This window comes from Manis pentadactyla, chromosome 1 (assembly GCF_030020395.1).
Source record: "Manis pentadactyla isolate mManPen7 chromosome 1, mManPen7.hap1, whole genome shotgun sequence".
Classification (NCBI taxonomy): domain Eukaryota; kingdom Metazoa; phylum Chordata; class Mammalia; order Pholidota; family Manidae; genus Manis; species Manis pentadactyla.
Genome location: NC_080019.1, coordinates 67,372,614 through 67,398,333, shown reverse-complemented (window position 1 = coordinate 67,398,333; position 25,720 = coordinate 67,372,614). Strand labels below are relative to the sequence as shown.

The following is a 25,720-nucleotide window of genomic DNA, read 5'->3' as shown; positions in this document are numbered from 1 at the left end:
ATTTAGACACTGTCAATGTACATTTCATTCCCAGTTTTTCACTATTACTAGAAGTGCTGCACCACACATTCTTACTATACACATGACTTTGGGTATAATTTTTTCCTGTAGTATAGAGATTACTGATTCAAAGAAATGTGTGTTTAATATTTTGACCAAAAAATACAACAACCAAGTAAAGAAGACAAATGGCAAACTGAAAAAATTTGCAATTAAAGGCAAAGGGCAAATATTCCTACTATATAAAGAGCTAAACATTGAAAAAAAAAAAGCCATACCTTAGGAAAATGGGCAAAAGATAGGAATGAGTATTCCACACAGAAAAACAAATGCAAATGTCCTTAAATTTGGGAAAAGGTATTAATCTCACAATAATAAAAAAATATGGTAAAAACTGCTCTGAAATACCATTTATCCAACTGGCTAAAATCTATAGTTTGTTGGCAAGGCTGTGTGGAAATAGTCACTCCTCTATTGTTGAGAATTCATGGAGCTATGGATAGCAAATTTGGTAATATTTCACAAAAATGTATAAATCTTCAACTCAGCATTCTTCAGTGACTCTTACCCAAAGTATACACTGACAAAAACAAAATGACATATATGAGACTATTCATTACAGCACTATTTAATACAAGAAGACTAGAAAAAACTCATCTGTCATTATGGTTTAGTTGAGGAAACTGTGATATTTCTATAATGATGAAGTTCTGTGCAGTAGTTAGAAGTAGTAGTAATATTAGGAAAGAACTCTCATATACTGTTCTGGAATGATCTTCAGGATTTATTGAACTATAAAAACAAGGTTCAGACAGTATATATAGTGTGCCTCATCTCTGTATGTGTACATGTTTTGTTGTGGGAGGACATGAAATTTATTATTTCCAATTTACATGTTCCTTATATATTCAAAAAGAAACAGAAGAATAAACCAAAACAAATAAAAAATGGTTATTCTCTTGGGGGAGAGAGAGAAAAGAGAGGTGAGTGTGGAAACAGACTGCTCTGTACCTTGTTTGATAGTTTAAATTTTGATAGTAAATGTTTTATATAATTACAAGATAAAGTTAAATTCAAGAAAGGAAAATGTGATGTCCAGAAAATGAATTTAGCTGTATAATCCATCCAATTGTGTCCTTAACTGTAGGGAAGCATATGTTCTGTCTTGTAGGATCTGCTGTTAGAGTAGTCAGATAGTTAAGGAGACAACGTTTTTCTTTCTAGTCAGTTACAGTTTCCAAAAGTAGGTAAAACTAGCAGATCACCATTTTAGAAGTAAAAGATCAAGGCAGTGATCATCAGTGGCTGATAAAAACCCATTAGGTGAAGGTTTGATGGGGAACTTGATAATTGGTGAATCAGTTTGATACTCAATCCACCATTCAATCTTAGTATCACTGAAAATGGGGCAGCCAGACATAGTGTGCCTCCTGTTTCATGGCAATAAGTAATACACAAGAATTCCTGTGATATATTCTTGCAAGAACAACAGAAGAATCTGGTTGGGGGAGAGAGAAAAAGAAAAAGTAAAGCCTCTAGATGGGATTGTTAATTTACAGGAGATGGGGAGGTAAAGGAACACCCTCACCTGAGTCCGATCCGCTGTGTGGGAAGTTACTGAAGGACCAATGAAGCCAGGCTCTTCAACAAATAAATGACACATAAATAGTAGGGAAAGAGAACTGTAGAGATTAAGGAGACTTAGAACATAACTAACCAGAGTGCAGTGAACAAACTTAGTTTGGATCCTGGTTCAGACAAACCTACTGTAAAAGACTCTTAAAAAAATTAATTCACTCACAAAAATTGAACATTAGTATTAGATAAAATGAAAGAATTGTTGCAGATGCTCTTAACTTTAATAGGAAGCCCTTAAGTTTTTGACAGACAGCACAAATTTTTTTTTCGTATTTGATAACTGAATTTCTGTATACTGATTTTATATGCAGTCTTACATGTTTTTATGCATTTGCTATTTTAATTCTGAATAAGGGTTATAGGTTTTACCAGGCTGCCAAAAGGAAGAAAGGGCCCATAGCAAAAAGAAGATAAAGAGCCCTTGCTTCATTGTTAATTTATATGGGCTGTGGGTTATATGTTAATACTCTTAACAGCTGAAATCATTGTTTTCCAGCTCCACCACCAAAAATTGGGGGGCAGATGAACCACAGGCAGAATACTGATAATTAAGGTTGGGTAATAAATGTGGGGTTCACTGTGCTATTCACCTTTATATGTGTTGAGAATTCCCAGAATTAAAAAATGTAAAGCTTTATATCTGTTTTTAATTATGCCTGTAATGTAGTAGAATGCTCATTTTGTACATTCTGGGGAGCACTAGATAATATTGCTGTTTTTTTTTGTCATGCAATAGGTAAAGAATAGTACTTTGGTTTTAGTTTTCATTTCCTTAATGATAAGGACATCCAGGGTCTTTTACAGGACTTTTTGATCATTTTTACTTTCTCTTCCATAATTGTTCTTTGCCAATTTTAAAACTTATTTTTCATCTTTCGTTTGAGCTTTTATTGTATAGCATCATTAACACTTGAGCATATTACAGATATTTCCTCCCTTCTTATTAGACTCTTAATTTTGTTGATGTTGGTGATAGTTAGAATAATGGCTTTCCACAGGTGTACAGGTCCTAATTTCCAGAACCTGTGAAACTGTTATTTTACATAGTTAAAGAGACTTTATTTTGAATTAGTCTTATGTGCAATCCAGTGTAGATTATAAGGGTACATATGGGAAGGAGGCAGAAGTGTTAGTTAAAGTGAGAACAGACAGTGGCAATCAAAGTAAAGGTCAGAGTGATGCAGTCATGAGCTAAGAAATGCAGGCAGCTTCTAGAAGCTGGAATTGGCAAGGAGTGGATTTTCCTCTGCAGTCTCCAGAATGAACACAACTCTGCTGACACTTTGATTTTAGTCTGTAAGACTCATTTCACACTTCTGACCTCCAGAACTGTAAGATAATAAATTTGTGTTTTTAAATCACTGAGTTTGTGGTAATTTGTTATGGCAGCAGTGGGTGCTAATGTCCTTTGCTGTATAAAAATGTAAAATTTTTCTTTTTATAGTTGCTAACACTGGAGTCATGGTGATAAAAGACTTACCTGCATCAAGAACATGAAAATATTATTTTTGTATTCTTTGTTTTGCTTTTTAATCTTTAATTAATTTATTTTAAATGAAACTTTGATTTTAAGATAATTATAAACCCAGATAGTTACACAAAATCCTACAATTTACTGAAAAATCCAGTGTATCCTTTTTCCAGTTTCCCCTGGTGGTAACATCTGGCAGAAGTATACTACAGTATAACAACCAGGATTTTAGTATTGATAGTCAAGACACAGAACATTTCCATTTCCACAAGAATCCCTTAATGTTGCCTTTTATAACCAAACCTACTTCCTCCCAATGCCACCCGTCCATAACCCTACGAACCATCGATCTGTTCACCATTTCTATAATTTTGTCACTTCAAGGATTTCACATGTAAATGGAATTGTCAGTGTGTAACCCTTGGAATTGGCTTTTTCACTTGGCATAATTCCCAAGTTATTGCATGTATCAATCATAATTTTTCATTTTTGTTGAATAATATTCCATGGTATGGATGTATCCTAGCTTAACTATTCACCTGTTGAAGGACATCTATATAATTTACAGTTTTTGGTTTTTACAGATAGAGTTGCTATAAACATAAATGCTTTTGTGTGAACGTAAGTCTTCATTTATCTGAAATGAATGCCTAGGACTACAATTGCTGGGTTGTATTGTAGTCTCGTGTTTATTTATTTATTTATTTATTTTATTTATTTTACTTTTTTTTTATTTTTTTTTATTTTTTTTTATTTTTAATAATTATTTTTTATTGAAGGGTAGTTGACACACAGTATTACATTACATGAGTTTCAAGTGTACAACACAGTGGTAGAACATTTATATACATAATTCTAGGTTCCAGCTATCACCCTACCAGGCTGTTACAATATCTTGACTATATTCCTTATGCTATACATTACATCCCGGTTACTAATTTATTTTACCATTGGAAGTCTGTCCTTTTTTTTTTTTTTTTTTTTGTTTTGTGAGGGCATCTCTCATATTTATTGATCAAATGGTTGTTAACGACAATAAAATTCTGTATAGGGGAGTCAATGCTCAATGCACAATCATTATTCCACCCCAAGCCTAATTTTTGTCAGTCTCCAATCTTCTGAGGCATAACAAACAAGTTTTTACATGTAGAACAAATTCTTACATAATGAATAAGTTACATAGTGAACAGTACAAGGGCAGTCATCACAGAAACTTTCGGTTTTGCTCATGCATTATGAACTATAAACAGTCGGTTCAAATATGAATACTCATTTGGTTTTTATACTTGATTTATATGTGGATACCACGTTTCTCTCTTTATTATTATTATTTTTAATAAAATGCTGAAGTGGTAGGTAGATACAAGATAAAGGTAGAAAACATAGTTTAGTGTTGTAAGAGAGCACATGTAGATGATCAGGTGTGTGCCTGTAGACTATGTGTTAATCCAAGCTAGACCAGGGCAATAAAACATCCACGTATGCAGAAGATTTCTCTCAGGACAGGGGGGGTGAGGTTCTAAGCCTCACCTCTGTTGATCCCCAATTTCTCACCTGATGGCCCCCCTGCGACTGTGCCTGTCTTAGGTTGTTCCTCCCTTGAGGAATCTTACCCGTCTCTGGCTAACCAGTCATCTTCCGGGGCCATACAGGGAAATGTGAAGTTGGTAAGTGAGAGAGAAGCCTTATTGTTTGAAAAAGTTAGCTTTTTACTTCTTTGCATATTTATGCCCTGTGGCTTCTATGCCCAGCATTTGTCTTGAGGTATCTTTACCACTTGGAAGAATTATGATACTCGGTAAATTTGATATGAGGCACGAATTCTATTTAAGGGTTGTAATTAGGAAGGAAGAAGAAAAGCTATAGAAGTAGCAGGCGGAAGAAAACATGGGAAGATTGATTATTTCTTTGATATATCTTCTTGTAGAGTAACTTCAGCATGTATAGGTTTTAAGCTACTACTTAAATTGCACACACACATTAACATAATAGGAGTATAGTTACATAACCAAAGCATATCTGTAATTACCAGCCATCTGCAGTGAAACCAAGAAAACCAGTTAGGCACCTTAGGCATTTGTGAAAACTTATCTATGATATGGTGGATATTGTCCAAATGAACTTGAACAGTCTGAGAGAAATCAGACAAATTAAAACAACCCATTCCTGGGGACTGTTCACATGCCATATGTTCTTTTAACAATAAATAGTTTGTAGTTGTAAGACTTTGGAGCGCTACAATTTGCACTTCTCCAAATTCTTGGTTGAGTTCCAACAGTATAGATCCAGTCCAATTTTGTTGTTTTACTGTATGCACAGGCCAGCTTAGATATCTCCTTCCTCATTCCCATGGCAAGTCCAGGAACTGGTGGGATGAGTGCATCTACAGCTGGAGCAGTGCATGGATCTTTGTTGGGGTTTTTTGATGATCATCTTCTGGCATGAGTCTTCCAGAGGGTGCAGATGTTGGAAGTTCTTTTTCATATCGTATCTTAGTTCATTTTCGGGGTAGCCCAATTAGGCTTTGATCCTCTGTATAAACACAAACAGACCCTTTGCCTACACTTTTATATGCCCTTTATACCCTTGTGTAGAACTCGTTGGAGGTTACCACACAGGAACTGCCCTTTTTTTTTTTTTTTTTTTTTTTTTGCTATCACTAATCTACACTTACATGACGAATATTATGTTTACTAGGCTCTCCCCTATACCAGGTCTCCCCTATAAACCCCTTTACAGTCACTGTCCATCAGCATAGCAAAATGTTGTAGAATCACTACTTGCCTTCTCTGTGTTGTACAGCCCTCCCTTTTCTCCTACCCCCCCATGCATGTTAATCTTAATACCCCCCTACTTCTCCCCCCCTTATCCCTCCCTACCCACCCATCCTCCCCAGTCCCTTTCCCTTTGGTACCTGTTAGTCCATTCTTGAGTTCTGTGATTCTGCTGCTGTTTTGTTCCTTTGTTCTTATATTCCACAGATAAGTGAAATCATTTGGTATTTCTCTTTCTCCGCTTGGCTTGTTTCACTGAGCATAATACCCTCCAGCTCCATCCATGTTGCTGCAAGTGATTGGATTTGCCCTTTTCTTATAGCTGAGTAGTATTCCATTGTGTATATGTACCACATCTTCTTTATCCATTCATCTATTGATGGACATTTAGGTTGCTTCCAATTCTTGGCTATTGTAAATAGTGCTGCAATAAACATAGGGGTGCATCTGTCTTTCTCAAACTTGATTGCTGCATTCTTAGGGTAAATTCCTAGGAGTGGAATTCCTGGGTCAAATGGTAAGTCTGTTTTAAGCATTTTGATGTACCTCCATACTGCTTTCCACAATGGTTGAACTAACTTACATTCCCACCAGCAGTGTAGGAGGGTTCCCCTTTCTCCACAGCCTCGCCAACATTTGTTGTTGTTTGTCTTTTGGATGGCAGCCATCCTTACTAGTGTGAGGTGATACCTCATTGTAGTTTTAATTTGCATTTCTCTGATAATTAGCGATGTGGAGCATCTTTTCATGTGTCTGTTGGACATCTGTATTTCTTTTTTGGAGAACTGTCTGTTCAGTTCCTCTGCCCATTTTTTAATTGGGTTATTTGTTTTTTGTTTGTTGAGGCGTGAGAGCTCCTTATATATTCTGGACGTCAAGCCTTTATCGGATGTGTCATTTTCAAATATATTCTCCCATACTGTAGGGATCCTTCTTGTTCTATTGATGGTGTCTTTTGCTGTACAGAAGCTTTTCAGCTTAATATAGTCCCACTTACTCATTTTTGATGTTGTTTTCCTTGCCCGGGGAGATATGTTCAAGAAGAGGTCACTCATGTTTATGTCTAAGAGGTTTTCGCCTATGTTTTCTTCCAGGAGTTTAATGGTTTCATGGCTTACATTCAGGTCTTTGATCCATTTTGAGTTTACTTTTGTATATGGGGTTAGACAATGGTCCAGTTTCATTCTCCTACATGTAGCTGTCCAGTTTTGCCAGCACCACCTGTTGAAGAGACTGTCATTTCGCCATTGTATGTCCATGGCTCCTTTATCAAATATTAATTGACCATATATGTCTGGGTTAATGTCTGGATTCTCTAGTCTGTTCCATTGGTCTGTGGCTCTGCTCTTGTGCCAGTACCAAATTGTCTTGATTACTATGGCTTTATAGTAGAGCTTGAAGTTGGGGAGTGAGATCCCCCCTACTTTATTCTTCTTTCTCAGGATTGCTTTGGCTATTCGGGGTCTTTGGTGTTTCCATATGAATTTTTGAATTATTTGTTCCAGTTCATTGAAGAATGTTGCTGGTAGTTTCATAGGGATTGCATCAAATCTGTATATTGCTTTGGGCAGGATGGCCATTTTGACGATATTGATTCTTCCTAGCCATGAGCATGGGATGAGTTTCCATCTGTTAGTGTCCCCTTTAATTTCTCTTAAGAGTGACTTGTAGTTTTCAGAGTATAAGTCTTTCACTTCTTTGGTTAGGTTTATTCCTAGGTATTTTATTTTTTTTGATGCAATTGTGAATGGAGTTGTTTTCGTGATTTCTCTCTCTGTTGGTTCATTGTTAGTATATAGGAAAGCCACAGATTTCTGTGTGTTGATTTTGTATCCTGCAACTTTGCTGTATTCCGATATCAGTTCTAGTAGTTTTGGGGTGGAGTCTTTAGGGTTTTTTATGTACAGTATCATGTCATCTGCAAATAGTGACAGTTTAACTTCTTCTTTACCAATCTGGATTCCTTGTATTTCTTTATTTTGTCTGATTGCCGTGGCTAGGACCTCCAGTACTATGTTAAATAACAGTGGAGAGAGTGGGCATCCCTGTCTAGTTCCCGATCTCAGAGGAAATGCTTTCAGCTTCTCGCTGTTCAATATAATGTTGGCTGTGGGTTTATCATAGATGGCCTTTATTATGTTGAGGTACTTGCCCTCTATTCCCATTTTGCTGAGAGTTTTTAACATGAATGGATGTTGAACTTTGTCAAATGCTTTTTCAGCATCTATGGAGATGATCATGTGGTTTTTGTCTTTCTTTTTGTTGATGTGGTGGATGATGTTGATGGACTTTCGAATGTTGTACCATCCTTGCATCCCTGGGATGAATCCCACTTGGTCATGGTGTATGATCCTTTTGATGTATTTTTGAATTCGGTTTGCTAATATTTTGTTGAGTATTTTTGCATCTACGTTCATCAGGGATATTGGTCTGTAGTTTTCTTTTTTGGTGGGGTCTTTGCCTGGTTTTGGTATTAGGGTGATGTTAGCTTCATAGAATGAGTTTGGGAGTATCCCCTCCTCCTCTATTTTTTGGAAGACTTTAAGGAGAATGGGTATTATGTCTTCCCTGTATGTCTGATAAAATTCCGAGGTAAATCCATCTGGCCCGGGGGTTTTGTTCTTTGGTAGTTTTTTGATTACCTCTTCAATTTCATTGCTGGTAATTGGTCTGTTTAGATTTTCTGTTTCTTCCTGGGTCAATCTTGGAAGGTTATATTTTTCTAGGAAGTTGTCCATTTCTCCTAGGTTTCCCAGCTTGTTAGCATATAGGTTTTCATAGTATTCTCCAATAATTCTTTGCATTTCCGTGGGGTCCGTCGTGATTTTTCCTTTCTCGTTTCTGATACTGTTGATTTGTGTTGACTCTCTTTTCTTCTTAATAAGTCTGGCTAGAGGCTTATCTATTTTGTTTATTTTCTCGAAGAACCAGCTCTTGGTTTCATTGATTTTTGCTATTGTTTTATTCTTCTCAATTTTATTTATTTCTTCTCTGATCTTTATTATGTCCCTCCTTCTGCTGACCTTAGGCCTCATCTGTTCTTCTTTTTCCAATTTCGATAATTGTGACATTAGACCATTCATTTGGGATTGCTCTTCCTTTTTTAAATATGCTTGGATTGCTATATACTTTCCTCTTAAGACTGCTTTTGCTGTGTCCCACAGAAGTTGGGGCTTAGTGTTGTTGTTGTCATTTGTTTCCATATATTGCTGGATCTCCATTTTGATTTGGTCATTGATCCATTGATTATTTAGGAGCGTGTTGTTAAGCCTCCATGTGTTCGTGAGCCTCTTTGCTTTCTTTGTACAGTTTATTTCTAGTTTTATGCCTTTGTGGTCTGAAAAGTTGGTTGGTAGGATTTCAATCTTTTGGAATTTTCTGAGGCTCTTTTTGTGGCCTAGTATGTGGTCTATTGTGGAGAATGTTCCATGTGCACTTGAGAAGAATGTATATACTGTTGCTTTTGGATGTAGAGTTCTATAGATGTCTATTAGGTCCATCTGCTCTACTGTGTTGTTCAGTGCTTCCGTGTCCTTACTTATTTTCTGCCCAGTGGATCTATCCTTTGGGGTGAGTGGTGTGTTGAAGTCTCCTAGAATGAATGCATTGCAGTCTATATCCCCCTTTAGTTCTGTTAGTATTTGTTTCACATATGCTGGTGCTCCTGTGTTGGGTGCATATATATTTAGAATGGTTATATCCTCTTGTTTGACTGAGCCCTTTATCATTATGTAGTGTCCTTCTTTATCTCTTGTTACTTTCTTTGTTTTGAAGTCTATTTTGTCTGATATTAGTACTGCAACCCCTGCTTTCTTCTCACTGTTGTTTGCTTGAAATATGTTTTTCCATCCCTTGACTTTTAGTCTGTACATGTCTTTGGGTTTGAGGTGAGTTTCTTGTAAGCAGCATATAGATGGGTCTTGCTTTTTTATCCATTCTGTTACTCTGTGTCTTTTGATTGGTGCATTCAACCCATTAACATTTAGGGTGACTATTGAAAGATATGTACTTATTGCCATTGCAGGCTTTAAATTCGTGGTTACCAAAGGTTCAAGGTTAGCCTCTTTAGTATCTTACTGCCTAACTTAGCTCGCTTATTGAGCTGTTATATACACTGTCTGGAGATTCTTTTCTTCTCTCCCTTCTTGTTCCTCCTCCTCGATTCTTCATATGTTGGGTGTTTTGTGCTGTGCTCCTTCTAGGAGTGCTCCCATCTAGAGCAGTCCCTGTAAGATGTTCTGTAGAGGTGGTTTGTGGAAAGCAAATTCCCTCTGCTTTTGTTTGTCTGGGAATTGTTTAATCCCACCGTCATATTTGAATGATAGTCGTGCTGGATACAGTATCCTTGGTTCAAGGCCCTTCTGTTTCATTGTATTAAATATATCATGCCATTCTCTTCTGGCTTGTAGGGTTTCTGTTGAGAAATCTGACGTTAGCCTGATGGGTTTCCCTTTATAGGTGACCTTTTTCTCTCTAGCTGCCTTTAACACTCTTTCCTTGTCCTTGATCTTTGCCATTTTAATTATTATGTGTCTTGGTGTTGCCCTTCTTGGATCCTTTCTGTTGGGGGTTCTGTGTATTTCCGTGGTCTGTTTGATTACTTCCTCCCCCAGTGTGGGGAAGTTTTCAGCAATTATTTCTTCTAAGATACTTTCCATCTCTTTGCCTCTCTCTTCTTCTTCTGGGACCCCTATAATACGGATATTGCTCCTTTTAGATTGGTCACACAGTTCTCTTAATATTGTTTCATTCCTGGAGATCCTTTTGTCTCTCTCTATGTCAGCTTCCATGCGTTCCTGTTCTCTGATTTCAATTCCATCAATGGCCTCTTGCATTCTATCCATTCTGCTTATAAACCCTTCCAGAGTTTGTTTCATTTCTGCGATCTCCTTTCTGGCATCTGTGATCTCTTTCCGGACTTCATCCCATTTTTCTTGCGTATTTCTCTGCATCTCTGTCAGCATGTTTATGATTCTTATTTTGAATTCTTTGTCAGGAAGACTGGTTAGGTCTGTCTCCTTCTCTGGTGTTGTCTCTGTGATCTTTGTCTGCCTGTAGCTTTGCCTTTTCATGGTGATAGGAATAGTCTGCAGAACTGGGACGAGTGACGGCTGGAAGGACTTCCTTTCTTGTTGGTTTGTGGCCCTCCTCTCCTGGGAGAACAGCGGCCTCTAGTGGCTTGTGCTGCGCAGCTGCGCGCAGACAGGGTTTCTGCTTCCTGCCCGGCTGCTATGGAGTTAATCTCCGCTGTTGCTGTGGGCGTGGCCTGGCTCGGGCAGCTACTCCAAAATGGTGGAGTCGCGTTGGAGCAGGAGCTGCTGGGAGGCTATTTATCTCCGTAAGGGGCCTCCCTGCTCCCTGCAGCCCAGGGGTTAGGGTGCCCAGAGGTCCCGGATTCCCTACCTCTGGATTAAGTGGCCCGCCCTGCCCCTTTAAGACTTCCAAAAAGCACCCGCCAAAACAAAACAACGACCACAAAAAAAAACAAGAAAAAAAATTTTTTTAATTAAAAAAAAAAAAAATTTTTATTAAAAAAAAAAAAAAAGGTGGTCGTTCGTTTTTCTTTATTCTCTGGTGTCAGCCTCAGGCCTCTGCTCACCGGTCTTTCTGCCCTGTTTCCCTAATATTGGGGTACCTGTCCCTTTAAGACTTCCAAACAGCGCTCGCCAAAACAAAGCAGCAAAAAAGCAAAAAAAAAAAAAAATGGTCGCGCGCTTTTCTTATGTCCTCTGTCGCCCAGCCTCCAGTGCCTGCTCACTGTTCTTGCTGCCCTGTTTTCCCAGTATCGAGGGCCCTACACTCTGGCCCGGATGGCTGGGGCTGGGTGTTCGGCAGCCCTGGGCTCCGTCTCCCTCCCGCTCTGCCTGCTCTTCTCCCGCCGGGAGCTGGGGGGAGGGGCGCTCGGCTCCCGCGGGGCCGGGGCTTGTATCTTACCCCCTTCGCGAGGCGCTGGGTTCTCTCAGGTGTGGATGTGGTCTGGATATTGTCCTGTGTCCTCTGGTCTTTATTCTAGGAAGGGTTGTCTTTGTTATATTTTCATAGATATATGTTGTTTTGGGAGGAGATTTCCGCTGCTCTACTCACGCCGCCATCTTCCGCCCCCCTCTCGTGTTTATTTTTACTAGAAACTGCCAAACTATTCTCCATTTTGTAAACTGCCTACCATTTTACATTCTCTTATCAATGTTTGTGATCCAGTTTCAGCATGTCTTTATCAGCGTTTGGTATTTGTTATTATTTCATTTTAGCCATTCTGATTGGTCTGTAAGGGACATCTCAGTGTGGTTTTAGTTTGCATTTTCTTAAAAGCTAGTGATGATAAACATCTTTTCATGTACTTGTTTACCATCTATAAATCTTCTTCAGTGAATGTCTCATGTCTTTTGCTTGTTTTCTAATTGTATGTGGTTTTCCTCCTGCTGAATTTTTCCTTTAATTGATTTTGCTTTTGGTGTCAAGGCTAAGCTTTTTTTCCCTAGCTCTGTATCCTGAAGAATTTCTCTTATATATTTTTCTAATTTTCAAAATTTTACATTTGTTTGTCATCCATTTTGGGTTAGCATTTGTAGAAGGTGTGAGATTATGTCAGTGTACTTTTTTTTTTCCTATTAGTGTCCATTTGCTGTAGCAACATTCGTTGAGAAAGCTGTTTCCTTCATTGAATTACTTTTTGCATCTTTGTGAGCTCATTTGAGCATATTTGTATGGGTCTGTTTCTGGGTTCTCTATTCTTTTCTGTTATGTGTCTTCCCTTTTGCTAGTACCATAAAATCTTGACTACTGTAACTACATACATTTTCCCTCATTTTATTCTAATTTTAAAAATTGTTGAACTATTCTAGCTATTTTGACTTTCTGTATAAATTAGAGAATACTATTGCCTATATGTACACAAAATTTTTTGCTGGGATTTTGATAAGAATTACATAAACCTGTGCATCAATTTGGGAAAAACTGTCATCTTTACTATGTTGAGTCTTCCATTCCATAAACCCTTTTATTTAGCTCTTTGATTTCTTTCATCTGCATTTTTTTAGTTTTCAATATCAGTGTGTATGTTTTGTTAGATTTGCACCTCTTTCACTTTTTTCCTTTTTTATTTGAGTGATTATAAATGGTATTGCATTTAAAATTTTGGTTTCCATGTGTTCATTGCTGGTATATAGAAATACAATTGATTTTTGCAGGTTAATCATGTGTCCTGAGACCTGGCTGAATTCACTTAGTAGTAGGACTTTTTTTTTTAAGCTTCCTTACAATCTTCTGTGTAGTCAGTCATGTCATCCACAAATAAGGAGAGTTTTATTTCTTCCTTTCTGAGTTATATGCTGTTTATATCCTTTGCTTTCCGTACTGAACCAGCTAAAACTTAACAGCACTATGTTGAATAAGAGTAGTGGGAATGGACATCATTGCTTTGTCCTTGACCTTAGGGAAAAAACATCTGTCTCATCATTAAGTATGTTAGCTGTAGGTTTTTCGTAGTATGCATTTATTAAAGTTGAGGAAGTACCCCTCTTGTTTTTCTGAGAGCTTTTATCATGGGTGTTGAATTTTGTGAAATGCTTTTTCTGTGTTGAGTAGTATGCTTATATTATTTTTCTTAGCTTCTTAATGTGGTGGATTATACTGATTAATTTGTGAATATTAAACCAGCTTTGCATCCCTAAAAAAAAATTCACTTGGTTGTGGAGTATTAATTTTTTTATGTATTGCTGAATTCTATTTGCTAATATTTTGTTAAGGACTTTTGCATCTATATTCATGAGGGATATTTGTTGGTAGGTTTTTGTGGGTTTTTTGGTTTTTGTTTTTGTCCTTTGTCTGTTTCCCCCTCTTCTATATTCTAGAAGAGGTTATATATATTGCTGTGTTAATTCATTGAACAATTAGCAGAATTCTTCAGTGAAGCCATCTGGACAGGGAGATTTCTTTTTGGGGGTGGAGTTTTAAAATTATGAATTTAATTTCTTGAATAATTAGCAGAGCTATTCAAATTATGTATTTCATATTAGGTGTGTTGTGGTAATTTGTGTTTTTTTGAAGAATTGGTCCATTTCTTCTAAGTCATTGGATTTATGTGTGCAGAAATGTTTGTAGCATTCCCTTATTATCCTTTTGATGTTTGCAAGGTCTGTAGTTTATCTTCTTTTTCATTTTTAATGTTAATTTGTGTTGTCTCCTTTTTTTTGCTAAAGGTTTGTTAGTTGTATTGGTATTTTCAAAGAACCTGTTTTTAATTGACTTCTCTGTTTTTAGTTTCATTGATTTCAACTCTGTCATTTCTTTCTCTGTAGGTGTATGTTGCTTTTCTTTTCCTAGGTTCTTGAGGTAGGAGCTTAGATTACTGATTGGAGACTTCTTTTCTATTTATGTGCCTTTAATGCTGTGACTTTCTCAGCATTGCTTTAGCTGTGTCCCACATATTTTGATAGGGTGTATTTTCATTTTAGTGCAGTATTTAATTTTCCTTGAGACTTCCTTTGATCCATGGATTATTTAGAAGTGTGTTCCAAATATTTGCAGATTTTCATGTTACCTATTATTAATTTCTAATTTAACTAAGTTCACTTGAATTTGTTGAGGTTTGTTTTATGGCCCAGGATGTGGTCTGTCTTGATGTTTGTTCCAAGGGCACTTGAAAAGCATTTGTATTCTTCTGTTTGGTGGAATGTCCTATAAATATTCATAGGTCCTCTTTGTTCAATATATTATTGATTTCTTTTATATTCTTGCTGATTTTCTGTCTTAATGACAGGCAGAAGTTCTGGCCTTTATTTACACTCTAGGCAGAGAGATATTGGGGTGCCTGGAATATATATACTCTCTCAAGGATAGGACAGTTAGGTGTCCTACTTGGCCTTTGCTGGTTTGAGTGTGGCTGGTTTTTTCTGTAGTGTTTGGAGTAGAATGGTTATTATCTTAAAGTTTTCTGTCTTGCAAAGGTGTCTCTTTTTTGATACATTGTCTGGAGAGCACTGGGCTGTTGTTTTAGGGGTGTGTGTGTGTGTGTGTGTGTGTGTGTGTGTGTGTGTGTGTGTGTGTGTGTGCGTGCGTGCACATGCCCATTGGTATGTCAAGGTTGCCAGTCTTCAGCTCCAAGTCTGAGATGTATCAGGCAAGAATAAAACCTAGGGAATTAACCACTGTGTCATTCCTTGGATCTCAAGGCCCCTAGCTCATCAGCCTTCTTATCCTTATCTTTCAGAGTTTTCTAATGTTTGTTTAAATGTAATAATGTCCAGGATTTTTGGTTGTACTTAGCTGGAGGAATAGGAAAAAGGACAACTTGTCTGCCTTCCTGGAAGTGAAAGTCCTGTAATGTTGTTTTGTAAGATAGAATACTATTTTCCCCCAAATAAATAACTAATAGTCCTAATATGACTACTGAATAACATCTTTTCCAGTGACTTGAAATGCCACCCTTGTTATGTATGCAATTGTCATATATTTGTTTATTCACACAAAGTAGAAAACTAACTTGCTTGATAAACTAAACCCCTCTGTTTCTATTACAAAACATACAATCTGATACCCTTGATGTATTTCCACTCTTACCAATTGTTTTACATCTGTTTACAGGAGTTAGATAAACTGTTCTTTCAAGTGTGCTCCTTATTATAATTTTATGTATTATATAAACAAAAGTAGTGGTAAAAGTTACTTTGTGAAAACTAAGTTAATTGGTTTAGAAAACTTATGGAAGGAATGTTACTTTAAGAAGTTACCTTTGTAGCTGAAGGCACAGGTGGCTTGAGTGGATGCTGGCAGAGGCGGCTGGCCGGCCACCGCAGCTCAGCGCTGGCCTCAGTGCCTGCAGACCCAGCAGGCACGTCGGGCCACCCCAAGGCATCCTCCTCCTCCAGCCACCCAGAAGTTTGGGCTTCCGTCCTCCCCCTGCATCACCTGGCCGTCTGCAACAGTGCACCCCCTCCCCATGCTTCAGACCCCTGGCCTCGCCCCCGAACAGGACTCGTGATTTCAAACCCGGAGACCTCATCTTGCGAAGATGAAAGGTTATCCTCATTGGCTGGCTCAAATAGATGAAGTTCCAGATGGAGCTGTAAAACCACCCACAAACAAACTAACCATTTTCTTTTTTGGACCTCATGAAACTGCTTTTTTTAAGGCCCAAAGGATATATTCCCTTACTCAGAAAATAAGGAAAAGTACGGCAAACCAAATAAACAATAGAAAAGACTAATGGTTTGTGGGAGATAGATAACAATCCAAAAGTGAAATTTTCAAGTCAACAGGCATCAACTAAACAATCAAATGCATCATCTGATGTTGAAGTTGAAGAAAAAGAAACAAGTATTTCAAAGGAAGATACTCACCATGAAGAAAAAGCCGGCAGTGAGGATGTGACTAAAGCAAGTGACATAACCACTCCAAAAGCTGCCAGAAGAGGAAGGAAGAGAAAGGCAGAAAAATAAGTAGAAACCGAGGAGGCAAGAGTAGTGACAACAGCAACAGCATCTGTTAACCTAAAAGTGAGTCCAAAAAGAGGACGACCTGCCGCTGCAGAAGTCAATATTCCCAAACGCAGAGGCAGACCTGAAATGGTACAACAGCCCTGCCTTTCATAGAGTGACATGGTAACTGAAGAAGACAAAAGTGAGGAAAAACAGCCTAAAAATCAGCTTAGAAAGGATGAAGAAGGCCAGAAGGAAGAAGATAAGCCAAGAAAAGAGCCAGACAAAAAAAAAGAGGCAAAGAAGTTGAATCAAAAAGGAAAAATTTAGCTAAAACAGGAGTTACATCAACCTCTGATTCTGAAGAGGAAAGAGATGACCAGGAAGGTGAAAAGAAGAGAAAAGGTGGAAGAAATTTTCGTACTGCTTATAGGAGCAATATGCTGAAAGGCCAACATGAGAAAGAAGCAGCAGACAGAAAACGTGAGCAAGAGGAACAAATGAAAACCGAGCATTTTGCTCTGTAAAGCATTTCAGATGCAGTTTGTGTGAAATGTATTATGCAAAATAAAGTTTATTGTATTCCCAGCCAAATAAGTGTAATCTACAGTAATAAAAAATATATCTCATTTTGGACTCAAAGCATTAATCCAGTTACTGAAAAGAGAATACAAGTGAAGCAAACCAGAGAGATGAAGATCTTGAGACAGACTCATTGGACTGAATTTCCCCCTCACCCCCTTGATGGAAGAATGTTCTAGATTCTAAATTGAGGACTTCATTGATGGCATTATAACTTACGATTGTTTAAAAATTTTTTTCCTGTTAGGTACACACTACATACTAAGGTTGGCCGTCATTCCTGTTGAAAGATTTTTACCAAGCTTAACAAAAGCTTTTGTGTTTGATACAGTTGTAGGAGGCTCAGATGAAAATGGTGGTTGTGCATTATTTCATTTAGAAAACATAAAAATTGTTTTGTTTTGAAGCTAGGTGTAAACTGGAATAGCGATTATACTCCAGAGAATGGGGCACTTATGTCCATCCCTTGACGTTCCTTTATTGTTTAATTCTTTAGAATCTTCATAATTGTTTTTTTTTAATCCTGAGAGATTAAACAGTAGACTTGTTAAGAAAACAAAAATGAAACTAACCAAAAATTTTAAATAAAGTTTAAAAAAATTACTTTGTTTTGAATTGGGTCTGCGGAGATCACTGTAAAATGTTTGGGGGGTAAGTACACAAATATCCATTTTGTTTTAAGTGCTTTGAGGTACTCCATCTACTTTAAAAAGACTTAAATTAGAACTCACAGCTAGTACATTAGGGAAGAAGGCCTCTAAAGCCACCTGTTACATGGGTATATTGTTTCTGGACCTTAGTCTATATTGTACTAGTCTGTTTAAAATATCATGTTATTTTAAATTGCTCTAATATTTTAGTATATTTTGACATCTGATAGGCATGTGTAACATCTCTGACACCAAATGTGATGGTGTACTTTTTCCCTACGTATATGTGTAACAGTAACAATATTATGCACAGCAATAATAGTAGTATAACTTCATTCAGGTGCCCAGATCCTATTCAAATGTGTGTGAATATGTGGGAGGGGGTCTTCCCACACATACTTAGACCAAGCAATTCTCGAACACCAGCAGGGTGTTGGAGAACTCAACTCAATTCTGATGCTATCTGCTTGGAGACAGCACCAGATTCCCAGGTTAAGGGCTCCATCCTACAAGACTGCCCTCCTCCCCCTAATCCAGATGCCAGTCTCAAGCCCCAGGCAGTTCCCTGTACTTCTGACCTACTGGCTACAGATTGGAGGTTCCCACAACCTCCCCCTTAGGTTGGATTAATTTGCTAGAGGGCTCACAGAACTCAGGAAAACACTTGGGTGTACCAGTTTTATAAAGGTTACAAGTTAACAGCCAGATGAAGAGAAACATAGGGCAAGCTCCCAAATAAGTGAGCTTCTATTCTAGTGGAGCTTGGTGGCATGTGCAGGTGTTCTGGTTCACCAAGCATAGAAGCTCTCTCCGACCAAGAAACAGGATCCAACTGAGCAGAGCAGGCAGAGCAGAGAGCAAAAGGGAGCACTCTTCTCACTGGTTTTTGTGAGGGCTCCATTGCATAATCATGATTAAATTATTGGCAATTGGCTGATTCAGCCTCCAGCCCCTGACCTTCGGTGGGGGTCCAAAAGTTCTCGTTAACATGACAAAACACCTCTTTCACCTTTAAAGCTGCATGTTTTCAGGAACTGTGGATGAAGACCAAATGTACCTGGGAAATAGTGATCATATGAATGATCAAATATGTATTTCATATACCTCATTATGAAACTTTCAGCTGTAAACAGAAAACCCAACTAAAACTGTCTTAATATTATTAAAAAATTTATTAGCTCAGTGAACTGGAGGTTTAGAGGTCAGTTTTCAGTGATTATTTTAGCAGCTCTAGTTCTATTTCCCAACAGCCCTCCTTTCATTGTTTGTTAACTTCATTTTGCAGCTGGTGACAAGATGGCTGCAGGAGTTCCAGACCTCATATCTGTCCATGACAAAATACAGAGACAGTCTTCTACTGTGCTTCTCAGGAGCCAATCAGCTTTTCACTAAAGCCTGTAGTACAGTTTTCTTTGCATCCCCTTTGCCTTAAGTTGGTTAGCATTGGTAAACCTAGCAAGGGAGAGTTGTCATGATTGCCTTAAGTGAGTTCTCAATCCTGGCTGTACATTATAATCACTTGGGTAGCTTTTAAAAATACTACTACTTGAGTGACATTCCAGACTAATTAGTCTCTGAAGTAGAAGCCCTATCTCCTGTATTTTTTTAATAGCTCTGTAAGTGATTCTATATGTAGGGTGGGCTCTGATTAACTGAAATACACTGCTGAAGCTTGAGTCAGTCCTCCAACTTGCAAGGCTAAAATAATAATAATGAGGTGACAACTGGAAGGGTACTTGGGATATTGTTTAGGAAAGAGAAAATGATTGCAGAGTATACAACCTAACAGTGTCATTATATGAACTCTTATTGTTTCCCAAGTATTTGGCAGTTATATGTTTACTCTTTTAGATAATTTAAAAAAATCAGTTGGTCAGATTTCAGAGTAAATTCCATTGGGACCTAGGATTAAATTTCATTAAATGTACTGATTTACTGGGGGATGAGGCGGATTCCCACAGGGCAGGAACCAGTCAGTGACCAGGTATACCTGAGAAATTCTGCTCTCTACTGTCTTAGAAACCTATCACTTATTGTAATTTTTTGCATCATATACCAGTAATTATTTATGTTCATCATTGTTGAATATGTCATCCTCCTTACTTAGCATTATTTATTTTGCTGCTGTATATACCGGATTCATTCTTTCAGAAGAATGTACGGTAAGGTTTTGAGGTGCCACCTCTCACCCCCCACCCCCCACCAAAAAAAGTATCTGCTTTGTATCTACAAAAGTATCTATACTTGAATGCTAGTAGATGTTGGATTCTAGATTAAAATGCATTTCTTTGAGAATACTGAAGAACTTACTTCGTTGCTGAAAAAAGAATGCTATTCAGTATCCAAAACCAAAAGCTGAATTTACTTGCTTGCGAAACCAGGGGTAGCTGATGATGTAAAATAAGCTCTGAAGAAAACAGAGAACTAATCTAGGTTCGGGAGTTAGGCTTGTGATTTTTATTTCTTTGTTCTAAAAGAGTTTGTATAAATTGAAATATTTGTTCCTTGTATTTGTCTGTAAAGCCATCTGGCTCTGGTGTTTTCATTATGGGAAGATTGCTTAATGACAGATTCCATTTTATTTCATTACTTAAATTTTTTCCATGAATTTATACATTTTCCTGGTTTTCAGATTTATTGTTAAAGTTGTTTGTAATACTGCCATATCTTTTGAATGTCTGCAGCATCCATAAACATGACTTCCTTTTCATTTGAGATACTCAGGTGTGCTTTTTCCCTTTTTCATTGATCATCTTGTCAGAATTGCGTCCGTCATGTTAGTCATGACAAAAAAATTACCTTTTTGTTCTGTTGAAGCTTTTCTTCTATATTTTTGTTCTCTGTTTCATTAAATTCTGCTTTTATTTGTATTGTTTCCTTTTTTCTAATTTTCTTTATATTTTATATTTTACTTTTCTAACTGCTTAAGACAGATGCTCAGCTTATTATTTTTAGCTATTCTTATTTTTCTGATGTAACTATTTACAGTGAAGAATCTCCCCTCTCTATACTCTTTTTGCTGCATCCCACAAGGTTGGCTACGTAGTCTTTTTAGTATTTTACTTCTATGTATTTTCAGCATTGAATTATGATTCTTCTTTGACTCATGACTTTTTAAAAGTTTCCAAACATAGGAGGTTTTTAAAAGGCTGTCTTCTTTTTGCAGTTATCAGAGAATATGACTGATTGTAGGGTACCAAGTATATGAAAGTTGTTGAGTCTCTGTCCTGGCATTTGATTGATTTTTGCTTATGTTCCATTTGTACACTCCTCTGTTGGGAAGCACTATTTGTATATATTTATTAGATCAGACTTAATGGTTGTGATGTCAGTTCTTCTCTAGCCTTACTATTTCTTTTATTTCCTTGTTTTTATTACTAAGATAAATAGGTTAAAAATGTGATTCTGTCAATGTATTTTGGAGCTATGTTATGTATATTGGATGAAACCTTTATGTATAGCTGTTACATATATTGAATAAAACCTTTTAGCTATTAAGTGTACTGAATAAAACCTTTTATTCTTGTGTAGGGAACTTCTTTATTACTAGTAATGGTTTTGACTTAAATTCCTTTTGTGTGTTAGTAATATGGCTACACTAGTTTTGTTTAGTATTTGCCTGGTGGTTTTTATTTTTTCTTCTTCGTATTTTTACTTTCAACCTTCTAGGCTCTCTTAGGTTTTTAGTTGATTTTTTTTTGAAAAGCATGTAAATGGCTACTACTTATTTTATAAAAAATATTTTCTGTGTGGTTATAGTGCTGACGCTGCTGAAAGATGGCAGAAGAAGTGGTGGTAGTAGCCAAATTTGATTACGTGGCCCAACAAGAACAAGAGCTGGACATCAAGAAGAATGAGAGGTTATGGCTTCTGGATGATTCTAAGTCCTGGTGGCGAGTTCGAAATTCCATGAATAAAACAGGTTTTGTGCCTTCTAACTATGTGGAAAGGAAAAACAGTGCACGGAAAGCATCTATTGTGAAAAACCTAAAGGATACCTTAGGTAAGTTATTTTTGTACTACAACAACAGTACTTTATTTTAAATGGATGCTAGAGCTTGATTCTTTTTATACAGAATTTTAGCAGCAAAGGGCAGATTGACAAGAAAAAGCCAGAACTGGAATTTCAGCTAGAACAGGTTGTTTGACTTATAGCAGGTGTTCATCATGAGACCATTAAGTGTTAGTGGGTAGTTTCTGTAACTCTACCTAGTAGATCTAGTCCAAGTTAAGGGTCAAGCCAGAGTGGTGCTGATGAGCAGAACTGACTGTGATCTTTTTAGCCAGGGCTATTTGAGCCATGAGTGCCTGTTGGAGTTTAGGCAAATTCTGCGTCTAATTGAGACAGGGATAAATGAGTGAGGTGCAGAATTGCCTCCTTGGCATTAAGGCAATTTATTTAACCTGACACGTTGTGGTATTGTAACATCTAGTGGCTTATATTTTGAACTCTGCTTTTAAAAACAGTTCATCATTTAAAATTGTGGATCATTACTGTGGATTAGCATCTACAAAAGTGATCTCTTTACTATTTTGTGTCTCTTTTTTTCCCTCCTCTTTTTTTGTCTAACTGGAAAGTTTGTTTTTACTGGCCCTCCATTAGGGCCAAAGATGTGGAACCTGCTTCACTCTGGGGCTTGGCTGAGCTGATAGGAAGGAAATGCGTACAGATGAGGGCTGGCTTCTTTTCTTTCTTTCTTTTTCTTACAATTAAGTTCTCTTGTTGGCTAATGATTCATTGTTCCTATGTAGAAGAGAAAGTAAAATTTCTTCTTGCAAAGTTGGTTGGGAGTAATGTGGCATGATTGATTATGATTAGTAATGTGGCATGACTGATTATGATTGATTATATGGTTAGTCAATATAAATATTGACTAGCTTCTTAGTTTTTCTTAACATTATTATTCTAGAGTGTTCTTTCAATTAGCAGCAATAGAAGATAAATCTTTTAAGTTTTTAACATTATAAAGCAGAAAAAACTAAAACATAGTACAAATCAAAGTAAGATACAAAGTTTTAGAATATTAGTTTCTGAGCTAAAAACATTTCCAGTACTCTAAAGGTAATATAAATGGAGTTATTAATCTGAATTTTCGCCATGAAATTCAACAACTGTATCTGAGGTTCTCTTTCTTCCAGATTTTAAGGTTTTCCGAATAAGACCATTATTAGTTTTTAATACTAATTTTTAAATGGAAAACAAGTTAGAAAGAAATTTTCCTTGAATAGCTGAAGAAGAGAGAATAGAGTTAGAACCAGGAATACCTCTGGTTTTTTAAATACCAGACATTTATTTAGTGTATGTTGATTAGAACTGTTGGGGAAACATTAAGGTTACTTCTATCAAAATGTGTCTCATAGTGATAAAGACACAAAAAGGACTAGAGCTACGCCTGCATAGACTTCTTTGTTCCCTTTTAAAAGGATACTCGTGTCCTGGGACTAGAGCAGATGTGGCTGTAATTAACATAAGATAGTGAAAAAATTAATATCATAGAGCAAAGAGGAAAATACTCCAATGTTAGATATTACTGCATATAAACATAAAAAACCCAATTAGATACATTTATTATTTGTTAGTACTCCTGGAGAACCTGTTATACAATTTTCTGAAGTCATTGAGATGATTTTAGCAAGATTTTATTTTAAGTCCTAGGGTGTGCCTGTTAACTTTATTACTATATTACAGTGATTACTACTTGTATTCCAAAGTAATTGGAAACATTCTAAGTTAGTGATCTGTAGTTACCCTGTATAGTGATGGGAATCCAGCTTTTACGTCAGACAGCCTTCTCTTCTATCTCAGGTTTCTGAACCCCTTTTTGGTAAGTTACCAAATTTATGATTGTGCTGATGGAAATTTTGAAAGTTAAGAAAGAAAGGGAGAAAATACATGAATTAATAATTTCAACTACCAAAAAATATGTGTGCTTTAAAGCTTCTTCCAAAATACATCTGAATAAAAAGGTCACATTTGTGGCAATTGTGATAAATTTATTTTATAGGTTCTGTTCTAGTTAAGGAGGAAAAAGTTTTTGAAAGAGCAAGGCCTCCGAAAAACTTTGTATTGACTGGGTGTGGGCCAAGTCACGTGGATCGGGCGTGGGGAGTTTCAGTGTTGCAGAACAAATGAGGACGCTTGCAGAATTACCCTGAGCTGTGTTGAACTGACAAAAGACAACACGGGTTTTTTAATTCAAAATGGATTGGTTATACGTCTTTAAAGACTTTTTCAGTAAGTTAATCTGTTTATTAAATCCATAATTTTCTTGTAGTTTTTTAATTAGCTTTTTAACTTGTGAATTTAAAGGAAAGATGTATGGAGAGAACCTGGTTGGTATATATAGACTGGTGCTTTTTGTTTCTGAAACAAGCTAAATGGTTGGTGATGTATCAAATAATAATAGTTTTGGCTTCATAAGTAAAATTGTTTTAAAATGTTTTAGTATCTGTTTAATAAATAGGAAAAGGATATAAATGATTTGAGTTTGATGCAATTAGTTTTAATTTAGTAAGTTTGGACCTAGCATAGACACTTGAAGTGAATCTAACACAGTAAAGATGTAAGGAAAAAGAGGTCTAGGTAAGCAAGGTCCTTCATCCTCAACATTTGAATTAACATTTTAGTACTTTTTATTTAGATTGTAGAGGAGCAGTGTAGAAAACAATATTTAATAAAAGCACAAGTAAAGAGAATGTTTTGATTCAATGTAGGGTTGCTAGAAATTACTATTTTGGCAAACTTGAGATTTGATATTTTGAAGTGAATTCTGAGAGCAGCTGTGTAGAAAGAAAATGAAAACGTTGAAAGAAAATATGAATTCTTGGGATTGTTTTTGGGTTTGGGTCATAAAGTAATACTAATACTAATTTCTAAGAACCTAATCTGTGTATCTGCTGATGGCCTTTTTATGATCTTATGATAGTAAACATGATCTGATCTCTTTGAACATTTGCTTAGTGTTTCTAGAAAAATTAACAGAGGAATTGTTGTAGATGTCCCATGCATAAAGAGTCTGAGGAAACAAAGAATAACCTGTTGACAGATTTCAGGATAAAAGAGCAAAATGAAAAAGGAAGAAGCACTTTGTTGAAAAAGAATGTTGTAATGTTAAGACTCATTGTTTCTGTAGTTAACTTTGGTGGCCAAGTGAATCTTTCTGAAATCTCTTTTGTTTTCTTTTTGAGAAGTTGTTGCAGTTTTAGATTTTTTTTTTCTTGCTAAGTTTTCCTTTTATAGAGTGTTAATTTATTTGCTTATCAATGTTTGTATTGAGAGCCTACTGCAAGTCAGGCAAAAATCAGAATGAAACACTAATACTGATTCTCATGGAACTTACATTCTGGTGGGGAAGTACATGATGATTGTTATTTATTATTAATAATACAGTGGATTTTATATCTAAGTTTGGTCATGAGTGATGTTAACCATAAATCAACCAGAAATGGTGTAAAAAGAATATATTGTGTCATTGATACAGTGATTCAGTATTAATACAGTGATAAAATTACCACTCTTCATTGACTCTTAGAAAGTTGATAGTTAATCTTAAATACATTTGTAGACTAAGACTCAGGATTTGAGATTTGTAACCAAAATATTCCTTTCCTCACTACCTGCCACAAGCCAAAATTTATATTTATTTTGCTTTATAGCTTATCAGAGTAGAGAAAGGCTATTCACCCACCTATTTCCCAAATAGACTTAAAAAGAGGAAACAGCATATGTGTTCCTTTTGAGATAGCCAGAATACTCTTGGGAAAAAAAGGCATAATGTTTTAGATAAAAAGAGAACAATCAAAAACAATAATTTTCATGTAGATGAAATGAACAGATAAAAGTACAAAAATTTATACCTAAAAACCTGTAACAGAAAAAACACCATATATTTGTATTTAGAATTTCTTAGTTCTGCTCCCAGATACACCATTTATTAACCATGTATCCAAGGATATATAACTAAACTTTCCTGATTTCTTATTCTTTATTTGTTAAAGGAAGGAGTTGGACAAAACCAGATGATCCTGGAAAGTCCCTTCTGACTCTAAAAGTCTTACAGTCCTGGTAAACAGCTGATCAGCCTCACATGTGTCACAGAAACCAGGGGGAAATCCATGAGGGAGAAACTGGTTATGAAGAAGTAAGAGCATAAGAATGAATTTATAGTTTCCTAAATAATTAGAAGAATC

At 36.5% G+C, this 25,720-nt stretch overlaps 1 protein-coding gene and 1 pseudogene across 3 annotated transcripts in view; both read left to right on the top strand.

The window, feature by feature from the left end:
* NCK1 (NCK adaptor protein 1) overlaps positions 1-25,720 on the top strand; it is a 106,720-nt gene that overhangs the window by 64,198 nt on the left and 16,802 nt on the right. For 2 of the 3 annotated variants that reach the window (XM_036877256.2, XM_036877257.2), the window contains one exon: positions 21,290-21,533. In XM_036877256.2, the coding sequence (XP_036733151.1) occupies positions 21,308-21,533 (226 nt within the window). In that variant the 5' untranslated portion in view covers positions 21,290-21,307. Of the gene's footprint in view, positions 1-21,289; positions 21,534-23,271; positions 23,766-25,720 lie in introns of those variants that run through there. The other variant, XM_057498042.1, reaches the window with a different exon arrangement.
* Positions 15,645-19,156, top strand: LOC118908200 (PC4 and SFRS1-interacting protein-like; annotated as a pseudogene).